The 18870-nt window shown below is 42.2% G+C and overlaps 1 protein-coding gene across 4 annotated transcripts in view; it reads right to left on the reverse strand.

Moving 5' to 3' along the window:
- Positions 1 to 10400, reverse strand: part of LUZP2 (leucine zipper protein 2) — a 1424041-nt gene extending 1413641 nt beyond the window's left edge. For 3 of the 4 annotated variants that reach the window (XM_073573883.1, XM_073573880.1, XM_073573881.1), the window contains exon 1: positions 10050 to 10400. Coding sequence is in view for 2 of the 4 variants with exons in the window: in XM_073573880.1 (XP_073429981.1) it covers positions 10050 to 10114 (65 nt within the window). In the remaining 2 variants the exon portion in view is untranslated. The remainder of the gene's footprint in view (positions 1 to 10049) is intronic. The other variant, XM_073573879.1, reaches the window with a different exon arrangement.
- Positions 10401 to 18870: the final 8470 nt, after the last annotated feature.

An 18870-nucleotide genomic window follows, 5' to 3' on the forward strand; every position in this document is an offset into this window, starting at 1 on the left:
CATACCGGCACACACAGCAGATCACTACTTCCTTGAGATCCTTATTCTGACTCTTATACATTTACATTGAGAAAGTAATATACTGAAAGCAAACATAATATAGATATTGCATGGAAAAAATGGGTGCAAAGGGAGGAAAACCTCCAAAACAAAAAGCATTAGAAATAAGAAAATATACTGCTCAAAAAAATAAAGGGAACACTAAAAAATCCAATGTATTGTTCAGTGTTCCCTTTATTTTTTTGAGCAGTATATATAAATACATATAAAGACAAACCTCAATGGCCCCCATTCATCAAAATCAGCATAGGGAATATCACCATTTATCATGAATTTGACGAGTGGGGATTAACACACCTACATATTGCCCACTTTGTGGGTGAAAATGGTGTGACAATGCCACAAGTCCCACAATTTCAGCACAGCCACAAGTTGCACCAAAATTTTAAGACTTTTCAATGTTTTTTTTTCTCCAGAACGTTAAAGCATTGATGGACCAGGCACATAGACTTTTATAAAGCTTTTAAGAGGAAATTGTTATGTTGATCATGCTGTTCTATGTGCAGGCAGCAGATTTGAGCAAAGTGATCCATAACAATGCAAATGTGTTACAAATTTCCTCAGAGTTTCGGATTCTAGCAAATATGAACTTTTCTTTGGTTCATCCGATACTGAGGTTAACGTAGAGATGTGGGGGGCTACACATGTCATTGACATCCATCACCCCCTATGTGTTTGCTTGGGACTCAGTGGCAGAAGAACAGAAGAGACCCACAGAGAACTAGGGAGCTGTGGTTGAAGAAGCTTTAGAAGCTAGGAGAAGAACCAGCTAGGTCCGAGCCTAAGAGCATAATACCTATTTTATCTCCTTCTCTTCTATTTATTATGCTTTGGTGTTTTGCCGCTCAGCTATTGTCAGCCATCTCTGTGCGTGTGTAGGGGAAGCTCTCAATCACTAAGAGGGACACCCACAGGACACCTAAGCTGAGGGATCTCAATAAAACTGTACACTGCTTTTTCCTTGCGTGCGTGTCTAGGAATTTGTCCTACTTCTCCTCCTCTGTAACATGTACCCTGCAGATATTGTCCCTACTTGATCAATTACTCAAATTACTCTTAATTCATGAGTTTTCTAAAGCTGCTCATCTACAGTTGTATCATTAATAACAAGACTCAAGAAAAAAGGTCTTATCCTTATTGAAACGAAGGAGTATTAATTTAGTAATTACCAAGCCGGAAGTTTAGGAACTAAGCAATTACCATGATGTCGTGAACATTGAATATGCCTGTCAATATATGTTAGCATCGTAAAACAAAGGTCAATAATTAACCCCACAAATTGGTGAACTCAGAAGAAGACTTAAAGGTATTTAATGAAGAGCAAGTCTATTTCCAGCTGACGTAGAATCACACTCACTGACGTTCTCCGTAATTACCCAGTAAATGTGTTAACACTCTACCGGGGCTGTGTACTTGATGGATCACGTCACGTCAAACACTTTTTTTTCTCAACAAAGTCCATGAACCAACAAACACCCACTATCATAATTTATAACAATGATTGATATGGATTTTTAACACCACTGGAAGTCGACAAGAAAATAGATTTCCCGAGCACCGGGGACTTATGCAGCCTTCCGTGGTCTCTCCAAGTACAGTATGCAATTTGTAAAATCACTCATCAGAAAAACATCTGCTCTCCCTGCAGTTATTGTCAAACTTCATAAAGGTTTTATCAATACTGGAGTTTTCACGAATGGTGGAAACTTTAATTTCCAGATTAAGAATTCTTCTTATACATGCTGTATAGTACTTCACATTAAACTGTAGATCCATCCAAATGTGCAGAAAATTCTACCAACATTTTCTCCTAAAAGCATGTTCAGTTTTATAGCACCACTCCAGCTACTGAAGTGGTGCCAACGTAAGGTCCTTTACCCTAATATTATACTTACCAGCTGCCATCTTATGCTCTTCCCTGCGCCGCTCTGCAAAACCATAATGAGGCCGCAACTTCTGACTGACCAGAAGTCAGAGGTAATGGTCACAAGGTCTCAACATAAGTGTCATGGTATGCCTAGGTTACTTTAGGCTAAAACCCCGGGACCCCTGCGGTGTCCCTCAGACTAGGGAAAACCCTGTCTGTCCCTCAACCCAGGGTTTACACTGACGGTGTGCCTGCCTGGGCCTCCACCCTGTCCCTGTCTCCTGTCCAGCCCTAAGCTGAACCCACCACCCTCCACCCAGTGAGGGGACTAGACACCAGACCCCACAAATACGTATGGACGGGGGTAAAAGAAACACCACACCGTTAATACACAAGGGAATACAATAATGTGCAAGGGCAACCAAATATATATATATATAACAGATAGGAGAAAGAACAACTGAGAGATATACTGCACCAGATATCAGACGCTCCAAAACCACCACTGCTGACCGGTATTGCTAGCACTAGGCAAAAGCTATAGTTGGCGACGCCCATAGTCAGGACGGACCATTTAAAGACCAAGGGCGTGGCCCAGCCCTCAGCCAGCATGACAACCTCGTTAACCCTATCCCGACTGGAACAGAATACCCAACAAAGTCCCTGAGCATACTGTAGTGGAATAGGGTATTACCGCTGTCTGCCGGACACCCTGGTGTGAACAGTGTCCGACATGACAATACTGTAGTGGAACAGGGTATTACCGCTGTCTGCCGGACACCCTGGTGTGAACAGTGTCCGACATGACAATAAGTCTACGAGATCCTTGTTCTGTCCTCGTTCTGGCTCTCATAGACTTACATTGAGTAGTGACGTCTGGCTCACGCAGCAAACACGGGAGCGATCCGGCAGGTCACAAGCTCCAGAAAATGACTGGAGCCAACATAAGGTCCCAGACCCTAGTATTATACTTATCAGCTGCCATCTTATGCTCTTCCCTGCACTGCTCTGCCAAACCATAACGAGGCCGCAACTTCTGACCGACCAGAAGTCAGAGATAATGATCACAGGCTCTCAACATAAGTCTACGAGATCCTCATTCTGTTCTCGTTCTGGCTCTCATAGACTTACATAGAGTAGTGACTTCTGGCTCACGCAGCAAGCACGGTAGCGATCCGGCAGGTCACAATCTCCAGAAAATGACTGGAGCCAACATAAGGTCCCAGACCCTAGTATTATACTTACCAGCTGCCATCTTATGCTCTTCCCTGCGCCACTCTGCCAAACCATAACGAGGCCGCAACTTCTGACCGACCAGAAGTCAGAGATAATGATCACAGGCTCTCAACATAAGTCTACGAGATCCTCATTCTGTTCTCGTTCTGGCTCTCATAGACTTACATAGAGTAGTGACTTCTGGCTCACGCAGCAAGCACGGTAGCGATCCGGCAGGTCACAATCTCCAGAAAATGACTGGAGCCAACATAAGGTCCCAGACCCTAGTATTATACTTACCAGCTGCCATCTTATGCTCTTCCCTGCGCCACTCTGCCAAACCATAACGAGGCCGCAACTTCTGACCGACCAGAAGTCAGAGATAATGATCACAGGCTCTCAACATAAGTCTATGAGATCCTCATTCTGGCTTCATTCTGGCTCTCATAGACTTACATTGAGTAGTAACTTCTGGCTCACCCAGCAAACATGGGAGCGATCCGGCAGATCAGAACATGCAGAAGACAACCAAAGCGGTATTGATAAAAGATCAAGATGACGGCTGGTGAGTAAAATACTAGGGCCAGGGAGTCTAGATTAGTGGCACCACTCTAGTAAAAAAAAAAGCGCTGGAGTGGATCATTAAAGGGGATTTTGGAGAAAAAAAATCTAAATTTGTTATATAAGGGTTCATATAAAGTTATAGAAGAAAAAAAATATTACTTACTAAAATATTGGTCTAATTATATTACAGTACCTTGCGAAAGTATTCGACCCCCTGGAGCTTTTCAACCTTTTCCCACATATCATGCTTCAAGCATAAAGATACCGAATGTAATTTTTTGGTGAAGAATCAACAACAAGTGGGACACAATTGTGAAGTTGAACAAAATTTATTTGTTATTTAAATTTTTGTGGAAATTCAAAAACTGAAAAGTGGGGCGTGCAATATTATTCAGCCCCTTTAACTTAATACTTTGTTGCGCCACCTTTTGCTGCGATTACAGCTGCAAGTCACTTGGGGAATGATTCAGTTTTGTACATCGAGAGACTGAAATTCTTGCCCATTCTTCCTTGGCAAACAGCTCGATCTCAGTGAGGTTTGATGGAGATCGTTTGTGAACAGCAGTTTTCAGCTCTTTCCACAGATTCTCGATTGGATTCAGGTCTGGACTTTGACTTGGCCATTCTAACACCTGGATACGTTTATTTGTGAACCATTCAATTGTAGGTTTTGCTTTATGTTTGGGATCACCGTCTTGTTGGAAGACAAATCTCCGTCCCAGTCTCAGGTCTTTTGCAGACTCCAACAGGTTTTCTTCAAGAATGGTCCTGTATTTGACTCCATCCATCTTCCCATCAATTTTAACCATCTTCCCTGTCCCTGCTGAAGAAAAGCAGGACCAAACCATGATGCTGCCACCACCATGTTTGACAGTGGGGATGGTGTGTTCAGGGTGATGAGCTGTGTTGTCTTTATGCCAAACATATCGTTTGGCATTGTTGCCAAAAAGTTTGATTTTGGTTTCATCTGACCAGAGCACCTTCTTCCACATGTTTGGTGTGTCTCCCAGGTGGATTGTTGCAAACTTTAAACAGCACTTTTTATGGATATCTTTGAGAAAAGGCTTTCTTCTTGCCACTCTTCCATAAAGGCCAGATTTGTGCAGTGTACGACTGATTGTTGTCCTATGGACAGACTGTCCCACCTCAGCTGTAGATCTCTGCAGTTCATCCAGAGTGATCATGGGCCTCTTGGCTGCATCTCTGATCAGTCTTCTCCTTGTTTGAGATGAAAGTTTAGAGGGATGGCCAGGTCTTGATAGATTTGCAGTGGTATGATACTCCTTCCATTTCAATATGATCGCTTGCACAGTGCTCCTTGGGATGTTTAAAGTTTTGGAAATCATTTTGTATCCAAATCCAGATTTAAACTTTTCCACAACAGTATCACGGACCTGCCTGTTGTGTTCCTTGGTCTTCATGATGCTCACTCTGCTTCAAACAGAACCCTGAGACAATTACAGCGCAGGTGCATTTATACGGAGACTTGATTACACACAATTGGATTATATTCATCATCATTAGTAATTTAGGACAACATTGGAGCATTCAGAGATCCACAATGAACTTCTGGACTGAGTTTGCTGCACTGAAAGTGAAGGGGCCGAATAATATTGCACGCCCCACGTTTCAGTTTTTGAATTTCCACAAAAATTTTAAATAGCCAATAAATTTCTTTCAACTTCACAATTGTGTCCCACTTGTTGTTGATTCTTCACCAAAAATTTACATGGGCAGCACGGTGGCTCAGTGGATAGCATTGCAGCGCTGGAGTCCTGGGTTCGAATCCCACCAAGGACAACATCTGCAAGGAGTTTGTATGTTCTTGCCGTGTTTGCATGGGTTTCCTTCCACATTCCAAAGACATACTGATAGGAAATTTAGATTATGAGCCCCATCGGGGACAGTGAAGATAATGTGTGCAAACTGTAAAGCGCTGCAGAATATGTCAGCGCTATATAAAAATAAAGATTATTATTACATTAGGTATATTTATATTTGAAGCATGATATGTCGGAAAAGGTTGAAAAGTTCCAGGGGGCGAATACTTTTGCAAGGTACTGTATGTTGAGGCGGCCAAGTTTTAACGCATGATAAATGGTTGACGAAAAAGAAACTCAAGATCAACTATTATTTTGTTGGTTAATTAAAAGAAAACAAGTCCCACGGCTGTGCATCCTGTAGCTATAGAAGCACTCCAGCAATTTTTTTTTTTTATTTCAGCGCTGGAGTGGTGTCATTAATATTCCTTGCCCCTAGTATTATAATTACCAACCGCTATTCCCGACACTGCTCTGGTCCCCCTCCGTTCTCTTGTGACCTCAACTTCTAACCGACCGGAAGACAGAGGTATCGGTCACAAGCGCGCAATGTAACTCTATGGAACGCTCGTTCTGGTCTCGTTCTGGCTCTCATACACTTATATTAAGCTGTGACTTCTGGATGGCCCAGCAAAACCTGGAGTGATCCGACTGGTCACAACCTGCAGAAGACCGACTGGAAATGCACCGATAGCAGATGAAGATGGCGGCTGGTGAGTTTAATCATAGGTGCAGGGAAAATAGATTAGGGAAACCTCTCTGGGGATGAAATAAAAAACCCCAAATGCTGGAGTGAGGCTTTAACTTCTGAAAAATGACTGTCAAAACATACGAGAAAATACAATATATAGTTTCCTATGATCTGAAGGAGCACTGGTAGGATGTCTAAATGCCGTCAGGCCTCCTAGAGAAAGACTTCAACCTCCCACACAGAGTGACTGACAGCTTCTCTGGAATGTGTCTGCCGACAGGAAGGTCTGTCAATCAAAATGTGTGGGAGGAGGAAGAAGGAGGCATAGGACTTCTCTGAGTCCTGGCCACACTTAGAAAGTTTTCTTTAAAGTGAAGATACTATATCAAACAACAGAAAACTATATCCCTGAGCTCAGTATAGGAAAGATGTTATGTACATGTTCAAATGTATATTCCTTATACATATAGTAATTTAATATTTTATTTTACTAAGCTCCACTGATTTATATCAGTCACACAGTCCTAGCATGGACTGATGCACTGAGTATTATTTTCCTAGTTTTTCACTATATCTAAAAGGGATGAACGAGGACGATAAGCCACATGATAGCTTGGTGTAATGCTAGCATCCTGAAGCAGTCCGACGCCTGAAAACCCCACAGAAGGCGAAACAAAATCGCGATGTTCCCCCACGTCCAGCTGCCATAGCCATAGCTGTACCATTTGTTTGTAGCACAAATCTGCCTTTTTTTCTCCACCGTTTTACTTGGACATGAGGATTTGACAACTTTTCACGTGGAAGTTTATTCTTTGGGTTCTGCTTGTTTTGCTGCCATCTTCAGTCCGTGGACGCGAGCACTTAAAGACTAACGACTTTCAAGAGAAACGACGGTAAAAAGATTTAAAGGGGCCACATTTGAGAAGAATGAAAAAGATATACAATTTTGAAGATTTGATTTTTTTTTGGCCTGCTGCAAGAATAAGAACGCTTACTGGGTTCATAGTTTCAAAAAAGACACAACTTTAAATGAAACAAGTCATTATCTCAGAAGGCAGGTGCAATTACGGTGCCAGTGCGATCCGACAAAACATCAGATCACATTCGGACCAATGCTATTCTATGGGTTCGTGCACGTTAGATTTTTTCCTCGGACTGTGTTTTCCAGAGAAAAAAATTGCAGCATGCCTGAGTTTTACCCTATATTCAGATCGTACTCAGTCATGCAAGTCAATGAATTAATTGAAACAATCGGACAGCACTCGGATGACATCTGAGTGCAGTCCGATTTCCGCGAACTGAAAGAATGGAGAAGGTGGAGACATGTTTTTCCCCATGTTCTCCACATACGAGAGAATCGGATCAGAGTTTATTCAGACCAATGAGGGAACACACGGTCATGTGCATCTGTGCTAAAAGTGAGCATTGGAAGATCACAATGCACCAGTACATATACAATATACTTTGTTTGTTAAGATTCAAATACATCTTCACATGGCTAAAAGTAAAGAACCTACAGTATCTTTATGAAGATGCAAACATGTTCATGAATTTCATGAGTTATTAAAGAAAGTTATACATATTACTCCAAATACATAACACGCTTTATGGATGCAGCCATGTGTAGACTTTCCCGTACATGTCTCGGAGTATAGTGTGCTCTGCTGTGCAATGTTATGTATCATGCACCCGATGTATGGAGTAAGACACATGCTGGGGTCCTGCTGACTCTATGGACGGCTGTGATAAATACAGACCCTGTGCTATGGCAGTGAGATACGTGTCATATTCATTCAGATTGATGGCACTTTAGATAGCTTGGGTTTATATGTGCGATCCACTGAGAATGCATTTTAAATTGAAATGAACTATCTGATCGGAAAAATCCAGGAGGGGTATTATGGGGTTAATACTGTAAAGAATAGGATTATAATGTGTGACTACACTGCAGCCCAATCATAATCTTTACAGTGCTACGTTATCCTAAAGAAGCTTAGAGTAAGGAAGCTGCTCTCTTTATTGATTCATCTGTTTCTTTTCATCAGGAACAGCGCCCCTCTTGTTTTCAGGCAGTGCTTGGGAATGCAGTTCTGCAACATTCACCTCTGTAAGGATAAGTTGCAATAACAGACAAGATCCATGGACAAGAATGGTCCTGTATTTATATAAAAAAAAAACACACACAAATATTTGTTTTTTTCTTTTTTAAATTAAAATAGGTCAATATATACAATTACAAAAAATATATATATTTATACATGCACATGTATATATAAGCATAGATCGATAGATAGATGGATGGATAATATATATACATATATATATATAATGTTTTCTAGCACGTGTATATGGATTAGTTTTTATTACAAAAAGAGAAAAAATATGAATATATGTTATTCTCACAGTGGTGAATGTAGCAGCGTTGTAATACCAAACACCACCTGAAAACAAGAGGGGCGCTGTTGCTGACACATATGTTATTTATTCATTTTTTTTCTATTTGTGAACATGCACTTTGAATGTTATGTCTCCACACCTGTTCACAGCTGTTTGTCGGCCTCCTGTGGTGCTGGGCTTTTGAGAAGAACTCTAGAAACATGGCTGTGCTTTAATCTCTGCTTTCCCCTACGTATCTTCTTCTCTGATGACTACCCCAATGGTATCAGAGGCATCATCGCCTCGCAGACCTACAGTCGCCACAACATCCTTCCATCAGTCCCAAGAACATACACAAGTCAGCTGATGGCGGTACAGAGTGCGACCGGCCACTCTGCCGCCACGCGCTTCCGTCGCTCCAGCCGGTCACATTGACATGCCATTGTTTTAATGAGACGATGCATAACAGCCTGTGGGACTGGTACGATCCTTAGGGGGGGGTTAATAAAATCCAACGATCTCAGGATCTGTCCTTGTGGCTGTGATTGGTGGGAAGGGCACGGCGAGGGCAGACGGCACGCTGTATTGTGCAGCCACACAGAACAATGACAGATATTGTACCGTCCACTGAACCAACTTTTCATCATTCACACAGATAAGCCAGACTTTGTGTAAGAGAGCGATAATCCAGAAACAGCCTAGAATATCAATGCTACAACTCTCCCGGTATTTACAGCACTTTTATACTGAGCCTAATAGATAGCACTCTCTTAATAACCCTCCACTGGGCTTGTTAACCTCTTAATGACCACATAAAGCAGCCATACACTGTCCGTCCAATACGTTAAGCGGAACCCATGATCCCGTATAGCAGAGTGCAGTAGAACCGGCACAAAATCCGAGGCCTGAACCCAATGGTCCTATCCATGAAATCTTTGTATTCATCGACATAGTCCAATACTCCAAACACATGGAGAAATAGCGATCACTACAGTGCTGCCCCAGCTCGGACCAGATACCAAACTTGGCCCCCAAAATCCAAGAACCAATGCAACTTTGTTAAAGTATTTCCAAAAACCCGGCTTTATACGGAAAGCAATTAAAAATCAATTAATAGCGACGATTTAGCGTCTTGTCGGTAACGTTGAAAACTCTCAATGGTTAATTCAGCACCTCTCATACCCAAACACATTGCCATAGATGTCAGATAATTTCTCAGAATGCGTTAACCCCTTCATAGTACGACCTGCCAACTTGACCGAAATGCATTACGACGCTTAACCCCTCCGGTGCTGCCCTGCAGAATCAGTTCTGCATGCACATCCCTCTGTGGATCCAGGCAGATACTCTTCATGCCATGGAGCCCTGTGTGCTGTAAAATACAGCAATGGTGATGAACAGCAGCCTAGTATCCCACACAATGATCCCTGACACAAAACATGCTTTCCCTGCTCACCTGGTGCTGAAAACCATAGCAGGCAGGAGAAGAGATAGTAAGTAGCAAGCAGGGATAGATTTCATGCTGCAGCTCCCCTGATCTGTGCTTGGAATTCTTTCCTCCCTCTGTGCCTTGGTATATAGTAGAGAAAGCCCTTCCTCAAGGCAGGATGCTCCAGTAGAAAGGAGAGGGGAAAACGCAGACAGACCCACAGACTGGCTAATCAAAGCAACTCTACGCTAGATGCAAGCTCCAAGAGTGATGTCACAGGCGATGGACCTGCTGCTGCCAGGATCCTTGCCTGATAGTCTGCGATGATCCAACACGGTGACTCTATTGATGTCCTCAGGGGGTTGTTATTACTAGCAGTTTAAGTGCCAGCCAGGGAAAAAGGGGAGTGGGCAAGGGGGCACTTAACTCTTTGCACAATGACATGTGTCAATGTTAATGCCCTTTAAATGATGGAGCGTGGCAGAACAATTCGCTCAAGACTCCTCATCCCGATGGACTTTGCATCCAATTAACCAAAGACGCAATATATTCAGTTTATTTGTTTGTATTCTATGGTCCGGTTCCACGCGGAGGGTAAATATTAAACCAGTGATGATACATATACATAACCCATGGGATGGTGAGGATAAATAATGAATCACACCTCGCATAGATCAATGGCAGGGTGCCCGCATTCTTTGAAAGTGCAAATTGTGCAGGATAGCATTGAGCATGCTGTAAAGATAGAGGATCAATAGCTCGTGGTGGGATTTGTGCCCTGAGATCAGAAACATCAAGGTTGGGGTTAAAGCAATACAAAGATTTTCATGGAAAATTGAAACTGATGAGCAATGAAAATATACACTCAGAGGCTGGCACCCTTGAACGTTGATTATTAAAACTTAAAATCAAGCAGGTAAACTACAACTAAATGCATTTTTGGGGGGGATTTTTGACCCATCTCCCACACCTCAGCAAAAATTGTTCTTCTCCCTTGTATTTATTTGGATTACCCAAACCTTGCGGAACACTGAACACACTTGTTTCGATGCACAAAGTGCAATCGCTAAAATCGGTCTGATAAAAGAATGAACTTTGAACAGTATGTCGATGCATTTTCCACTCCTCTGGCTGCCACCTGGGACTTGCAGTTCTCACCGCACAGTAACTAACACACTTATACACACAGTTTTGTTCAACCCCAATATCTCCCCCCTACACACACAACAATGAAAATAGCACCAAAAGCTCTCTGCAGAGTTTTATGAAGTGCTCAAAAATTATGTAGTAAATGATTGTTGAAGCATGAAAAGAAAACCTCTTATTGGCTGATTCAGTTTGAAATTTGCTCCCATCACCAAATCTTGCAAACCTTATACTTGTCAAAGCATTTAAAGACTTCTCCATTTTTTTACTATTTTAGCCCATAGGTTCAGTGATGTCCAAAAATTACAAACTGAGCTTCATTTACTCCCCCCAGGTCCAGCACTGCTTCTCTGCTGCGGTCTTTGTTGATCCGCTGTTATGATGAAGTCGCATCGACAGCGCTTCAGATGATCACTTGGCTCAATGTCTTATGCCGCTGAGCTCAGCGATTGACTGCAGCTCTGTCATTGTGATGTCACCACTGCAGCCCATTAACAATGACCACGGCAGAGAGGCAGTATCGGATCTGGGAAGGGAAAGTAACGGTTAGTTTGCTATTCTCTTCATCATTGAACCTATGGACAAAAATTGTTGAAAAGGGAGAAGTCATTAATTGCTTTGTCACGTTTGAGGTTTTCAACTAAATGGGTTTATTTTCAACAAACATGGGCTGGGGGAGGGTAAGTAAAGCTCAATTTTTTTATTTTGTATACTACTAATCCTTTAAGCTAAAAATAGGGAAAAACTCTGCTCTGCCCTTGGGTTCCTTAGGAGGAATGTGAAGGCCTTGATGGTCTTTTAGTGATACAGCAAGGCGTGCACTCTGTGGATATGAGGTAGGTGCAAGCTGAACCTGGAACTTAGTCCAGACAGTCATCCAGTGAAGAGAAAACAGATGCACTCTGGGAAATTTAGATTTTCAATGCAAAAGATTTTTTATTATTGAAGACACCACAGGGGAATAGTGCGTTGAGGTAACGTTTCGACCCTATGTCGGGTCTTTTTCAAACCTCACTAAAGTGCCATATATAGAAGTCCGGTCTGGCAGGGACCAGGCAGAGGTCCTAAGATGAGCTGGAAGCGTGGGGCACCAAGCGCCGTCTGTGGTGTAGCTCATCTTAGGACCTCTGCCTGGTCCCTGCCGGACCGGACTTCTACATATGGCACTTTAGTGAGGTTTGAAAAAGACCCGACATAGGGTCGAAACATTACCTCAATGCACTATTCCCCTGTGGTGTCTTCAATAATAAAAAATCTTTTGCATTGAAAATCTAAATTTCCCAGAGTGCAGCTGTTTTCTCTTCACTTGATGGTCTTTTAGGCAGCATTGGTCTGAGCTGCCATCGTTTTGTCTGTTGTTAGGAATATTCTAGGCCATGTAGAAACCATTAGGAACTGCGGGGTCAGAATCTCTAGTATGTACGAGAACCAGATAGGTCAGTTGAAGTTTTTCAGTGTTCTATCTACTTTCTCGTGTGAATTGTTACACAAGCATAACATCAGCTTATCTGCTAGTGTCCTGTTTATGCATTATGCATTTGTTTGTACTGATTCTCACACCTTGTAAACCATCCTGTCTGACCTCTCCACTCCTGACCTCGGCTACAATTACTGATCCTGTGCTGTCTGCCCCAACCTCGGACTGTCTGACTATGCCTTTGTTTCACCCTCTTGTACCTCATACTCTAACGTTCAGCTGCTAGGGACTGCCCTGGAGTGGTACCTGGTGTATACTGGCAGCCCAGCCTATTCTCATCATCTGAGGCCCTAGTGAAGACCCAGTAGACATCTAGTCATGCCCATCCAGGGTAAGTCTGGCCCATGGCGCAGTGGGTCCACACCCTTCAGCGTTACATTCACCCACTATCATTCCATTACATTCGGGTCAAGGACCACGCTGACAAATTGAGACTCAGTGGCCTCAAGTCTTTACTTCAAGTCTTATATGAAGAGGTACATTCTAAACGTGATCATCAAGACCAGATGATGCAGGCAATTCATGTGATGTAAGCTCAGCTGCAGGATTTGTTCACTTCCATGTCCACCCTGTCCTGCACTTCAACCGCGATAGGTCCGTCTTCCTCAGCATTCACATCATCTCCAGGAAAGCCTTCTGGAGTTCCAGTGTCTATTGGAGCAGCTAAATTTCAGCTTCTTCTTCAGTCTCACTTTGATGGAGATCCCAAGAGCCTCAACTTCATAAACCAGTGCCAGATCCACTTCACTCTTCTGGCTGATATTTTTCCTTCGGCCCTGGCTTGAGCAAATCCCATTTGGGAGCATGGTAGTCCCAAGACTTGCAATGTTGGGAGATTCTTGGAGATGTTCTGGGGATTATTAGAGGAAGCTGGCCACACCTTGTTTTCTGCCTCATCACTGCTGACTCTAAGACAGGACATGGATACTGTGGCTCAGTATGCCTACCCTTATGCACTCTTTATGCAAGGCTTACCTGGATTGAAAAATCCCAGGTGGCAAACTTCTGGTAGTGCCATTCTGTTTGTATCAAGGATGAGTTGGCAGCTAGAGATCTATCATCTTCTCTGGATGCCTTTTTACACCTCACTACTAATATTGATCTTTGTTTCCATTAGCAAGGTCTGGAACAGGCTCAAGTGTCTTCTCTTTGGTGCGAACCTTTCTGGTCAGTTTCAACCTATGTTCGTCAGTGCCCAGTGCGGCCCTGAGGCCACCATCTCCTTGTGACAGTCGGGGAGACGAACCTGGATAGGAAGGTTATCTCTCCAAAACTTTTCACCCAAGTCTCCTTGGTTTGGGGTGAGAGGTTTCTCTCTGTGACAGTTCATTAAGTCTCAGGATCCATTGCCAACTTCACTCATCCTGACCTGGTTTGTCACCTTCTGCTTCCTACGCAACAGTTTGTTCATCCATTGATTGCTGCCTCCATTGATGGATAACTCCTAGTAGAGCCTAATTGTCATCTCATTCTGCCTGTTACCTTGCAAATTGGAACCTTGCACTCTTTATGTGCTTCATGGCACTGTAAACTCTGGTATTTTTGGTCTTTTGTGGTTTTGTCTGTACAGGCCAGTTATTGACATGGTCCTCTGGTCAGGTGCTTCAATGGGGATCGTCATAAAAAAAAACAATTTATATGTTCAGCTCACCTGTCCACGAGTGCACAGAATCCTAAATCCAAGGAATGGGGATCGTTATGTTCTACCAACTGCCTTGCCAAGGTCCATTCCAAGTGGCTGCCTTCTGTGTCTTCGCACCTGCCTCTCCTGCCTGAGACTCATGTCTTGTCTCGATCTTTTGATGCGTCTGACTCTGAGGAGGAAGCTTAGCACATCATAATCCTGGCTAAGATTGTTGAAGCGGCTCCTGATCTTGTAAAGGATATCCCCTCTGGATAAGACCTTTGCTTCATCTAGGAGGAGGAGAATCCTATCCTGGAGTCATGAATACAAGCCAGCCAAGGATATTCAGGACATTGTGGCCGTCTGAATACAGTGTGCTAGTAATAGTGAGTTATCCAGGAACAAGATTGTCAAAATAATATCTGAACCTTTATCATTCTTGAGATGATTGCTCAGTGGTCTGGCCTAAAAAGGATGGGGAATAAGGAGGGGGTATATTCCATGCCTCCTCAGCACTGCCCTTCTCATCATGGGCACCATGTGGTTTCTCTTCGCATCAGGCCGGCTCGCTGAGTTTTGCTTCTTGCAGTACCCCTTAGCATTGCTGCATCTGAATATGTTTTGATTTGGCTTTAGGGGGGCATAACCGGTCTCTGCAGGAATCTAACCCTACTTTCTCCTGTAGAGATTAGGCTCCCTGAACTATCAAGTACTAGAAGGCTCTTTATTAGATAGCTACTTCCACCACTCCTTACCCGAATATTGGTTCCTAGTTACCTCTTCTGCTAGTGTGTGTTTGTACTGATTCTCCCATTATTGACCCAGCTCATAAACCCATCCTGCCTAGCCTCTCAGCTCCTGACCTTGGCTAAGTTTACTCATCCTGTGCTGCCTTCCCCAACATGGGATCATCTAACTACACCTCTGTCTTGCCCTCCTGTCCCTATGAACCCCTCCGGTAGGCTGATGCAGTCCCAGGGATTGCCCTGGAGTGGTACTTGGTGTATACCAGCAGCCCAGCCTATCCTCACCATCTGAGGCCCTAGGGATGACCTAGAAGACACCTAGTCATGCCTCTCCAGGGTAAGCCTGGCCCGTGGCACAGTGAGTCCACAACTTTCAGCATTACATTCACCTACCAGCATTGCAGTCAAGTTTAGCATCTACAACTCTGTTTAGCTGGATCTAACAGGATTCTTAATGTTTACCTTTTAATCCCCATAAAGGAATCTAGCTTTTACTGCATGGGTCCAAATGTTTTGTCTGTTATGTATATGATAATGAGGGGAGCAAGGAGAAAAAAGCTTACAAGCTTATGTCAGAACCAGAGAATCAGTACAAAGATTCAATCAGCTCCAAAAAATAATACCCAGTGATAGTGGTAGACCCAGCATTGGGTTGAAACATTTCTTAGGTCACCTCAATATCTTGCACCAAAACATTATCTTTGAACATATATCTGCCTACTTACAAGTGGTTTAAAATAAATTAATTTGCATTTTGAAATAACAGTGTGTTTTGAATTTTCCTGACTTTATAAGCAGTCATAAAACAGCATGGAGGAAACCTAGTAAGCTAAATTTTGACTCTGTTTGGGCCAAGAGACTGATCTACATGCCTGACGTCAGATTTATTTTTTTGCTCTTCATTAAGAGGGTCTAGAAAAGAGATGTTCTTCAGAGAAATGGGTTGTGCCTTATAACATTATAAAACGGGTCGAAATTTGGTTATAAAAGAATAGGCTAGAGTAACGATCAATTGAATTCTGCACGAATTGTGCAAAAATCCATATTTGACAAAATGCAGAGTTTTTGTAATTTGCTTCTGTGTGGATTCAGCAAAGTGGCGGCTGTCAGCAAACATTTTTTCTCGACTGTAAAATGTCATCACAATGTAAAGATAAAAATCCTTATACTCACATTATCGCTCACTTTTCCAGCTTCTCTGATTCTCACTGTCACCTGTCTGGTCTTCGACACATTTTCAGATTGCCAACACTTGTGTTGAATTCCCCAGTATTCTCAAACTGGGTCACGGATTCTGGGTAAAACCATGACTCCATGACCATAGGTGCATGCTTGAACAGAACCCTACTAACATGAGCAACAGCAATCTGAAGGCTCAAAGAGAATCGCATGGGTGACATTGAGGATCGGAGGGGCTGGAAAGGAGAGGAGTTGGGTGAGTCTAAGTATTTTTCTCCTTATATAACGTGCTATGTTTATTATTTTCTGTGGACTGAAAAGATCAAATAATATTGGACATTAAATTTGTAGAGAAACTTCTCCACAGATCGAATTGCCCTGAATAATCCCAGCAAATATGCAAATTTGAGTTTGAATTTTGCTTGATCTGTTCCTTTCTATTCTATATAAACCAAGTATGAGGTGACATACAAGAGAATAGTGTCTAATATGTTTAGAAAGATGTGAAAAATTTAAGACTCAGTTCATACCAGTGTGATAAAATTAGCGCAAATTCTGTCAGTTTGGTCTAGTGTTAAGCTAAGTTTAAAAGGGATATCTGGGACTTTGTGAAAAACAAAAAATGTGCCTAAGTACTAATAGGCAGGTAGTTGCTACCTAACTCACAGAGTGTTCACAGACCTCTCGTGCCGGCGATTCAGCTGCATGTGCTGATATCATGTCATCCGCTCTATTGACGGAGCTGGACTTTGACATTATTTTGATTGACAGCCGGATTCCTGTTGCCTAAATGGGGGAGCCGTCTGTCAATCAGAATGATGTTAAAAGCCACCCCCCATTGACAGAGCAGGGCAGAAAAGAAACTGCTGCTCGGTCAACATAACGTCAGTAAAGACAGCTGAATCCCTGGAAAGAGTGGTCTATGGTTGCTCTATGCCGGTGATGAACGGCGCCAGGAACAACAGGCAGGTAGGTAGCGATTAAATGCCTGTTAGTGCTTAGGCACATTTGTTTGTTTTTCACAAAATCCTAGATATCCTCTTAAATACAGTAATTGTTAAGCTCCCCCTTATCACTGGTGTCAGATTTCTATTAGATAAGTGGGCAGTTTTAATAATTTGCTTCCCTACATGTTATTAGTAGGATGTTCTGTCTTGTAAAGGACATGACTCCTGTAATAACACAACAGTACATCATGGAAATATCTGCTAAGCAGTTTCCTGATATATTGACAAGCACATCAAAACTTCACCAACATACAATCAATATATCCCAGAGGTTGGATTTTATTTGCATACAGTTGATCCAAGTTTCCAATGAGCGACACATCTAAGAGCCTAGTTAGCATGCCATGGTGAACATATGTATCTCCATGACAGTATGACATGCAGTAAACCTATTGTAAGCACAAATCTTGCATTATTCAACCACACAGACAGGACCTAACAAAGGAGAATTCAGAATTCCAAGAATAATACGTAAAATTAATGCAACAGCTATTTCTACTTTCAATCACACATTGTATTTATACAGAAAACTAAGATATTCTGAGTTAAAGAGGTTGTCCACAATTTTAATTTAGGTTGTTTCAAAATTTAAAATTGATGGTTTTTGTGTTAAATGTATTAATATATGTCTACAACATGTATGTCTACTTTGCATCAGTACAATTTTTGAAACATATTTTTTGCTAAGAAGATATAAGGGTTAAAAATTGACCAGCGATGTCTCATTTATCAACAAAACTTACAAAAACATTTTTTTAGGGGCAACATTAAATCTGAAGTGACATTGAGGGGTCTATATCTATATGACAAAACCATTTTAAAAACTGCACCTCTCAAGATGCTCAAAACTACATGTAAGAAGTTTATTAACCCTTCAGGTGCTTCACAGGAATTTTTAGAATGTGAAAGGGAAAAATGAACATTTAACTTTTTTCACAAAATTTTTAAATTAGACCCTAATTGTTTTTATTTTTGCAAGGATAACAGAAAAAAAGGGAACCCAAAATTTGTTGTAAAATTTCTCCTGAGCATGCTGATGCCCAATATATTTGGAAAAACCACTGTTTGGGCGCATGACAGGGTTCAGAAGGGTATGCGCCATATCGCATTTGGAGAGCCCCTGATGTGCCTAAACAGTGGAAACTACCAACAATCGATACCATTCTGGAAACTATACCCCTGAAGGAACTTAACTAGATGAGTGTTGAGCACCTTGAACCCCCAGGTTTTTCACAGAAGCTTAAAACATACTGCCTTGAAAATATAAAGATCAAATTTTTCCCACGAAAAATTGATTTTAGTCCCAATTTTTTTTTATTTTCACAAGGTCATAGGAGAAAATGGACCTAAAATTTGTTGTGCAATTTCTCCTCATAGCGCATATACCTCACATGTAATGAAAAACTACTGTTTTGGTGCACAGCAGTGCTCAGAAAGGAAAGAATAGCGTTTTGGAATACAGATTTTGATAGAAAGGTCTGCAGGTGTCGTGTTGCATTTGGGGAGCCATGGACCCGAAATTGGTTGTGCAGTTTCTCCCAAGTATGTGGATACTCTATATGTGGTCAAAAACTATTTTTGAGGCACAATGCAAAGCACAGAAGGAAAGAAGCATCATATTGGAGTTCAGATTTTGCTGGACTGGCTTGAGGGTGTTATGTCACATTGG

Source organism: Dendrobates tinctorius, unplaced genomic scaffold, assembly GCF_039654945.1.
Source record: "Dendrobates tinctorius isolate UK_male_01 unplaced genomic scaffold, ASM3965494v1 ptg000037l, whole genome shotgun sequence".
In the NCBI taxonomy this organism is placed as follows: Eukaryota; Metazoa; Chordata; class Amphibia; order Anura; family Dendrobatidae; genus Dendrobates; species Dendrobates tinctorius.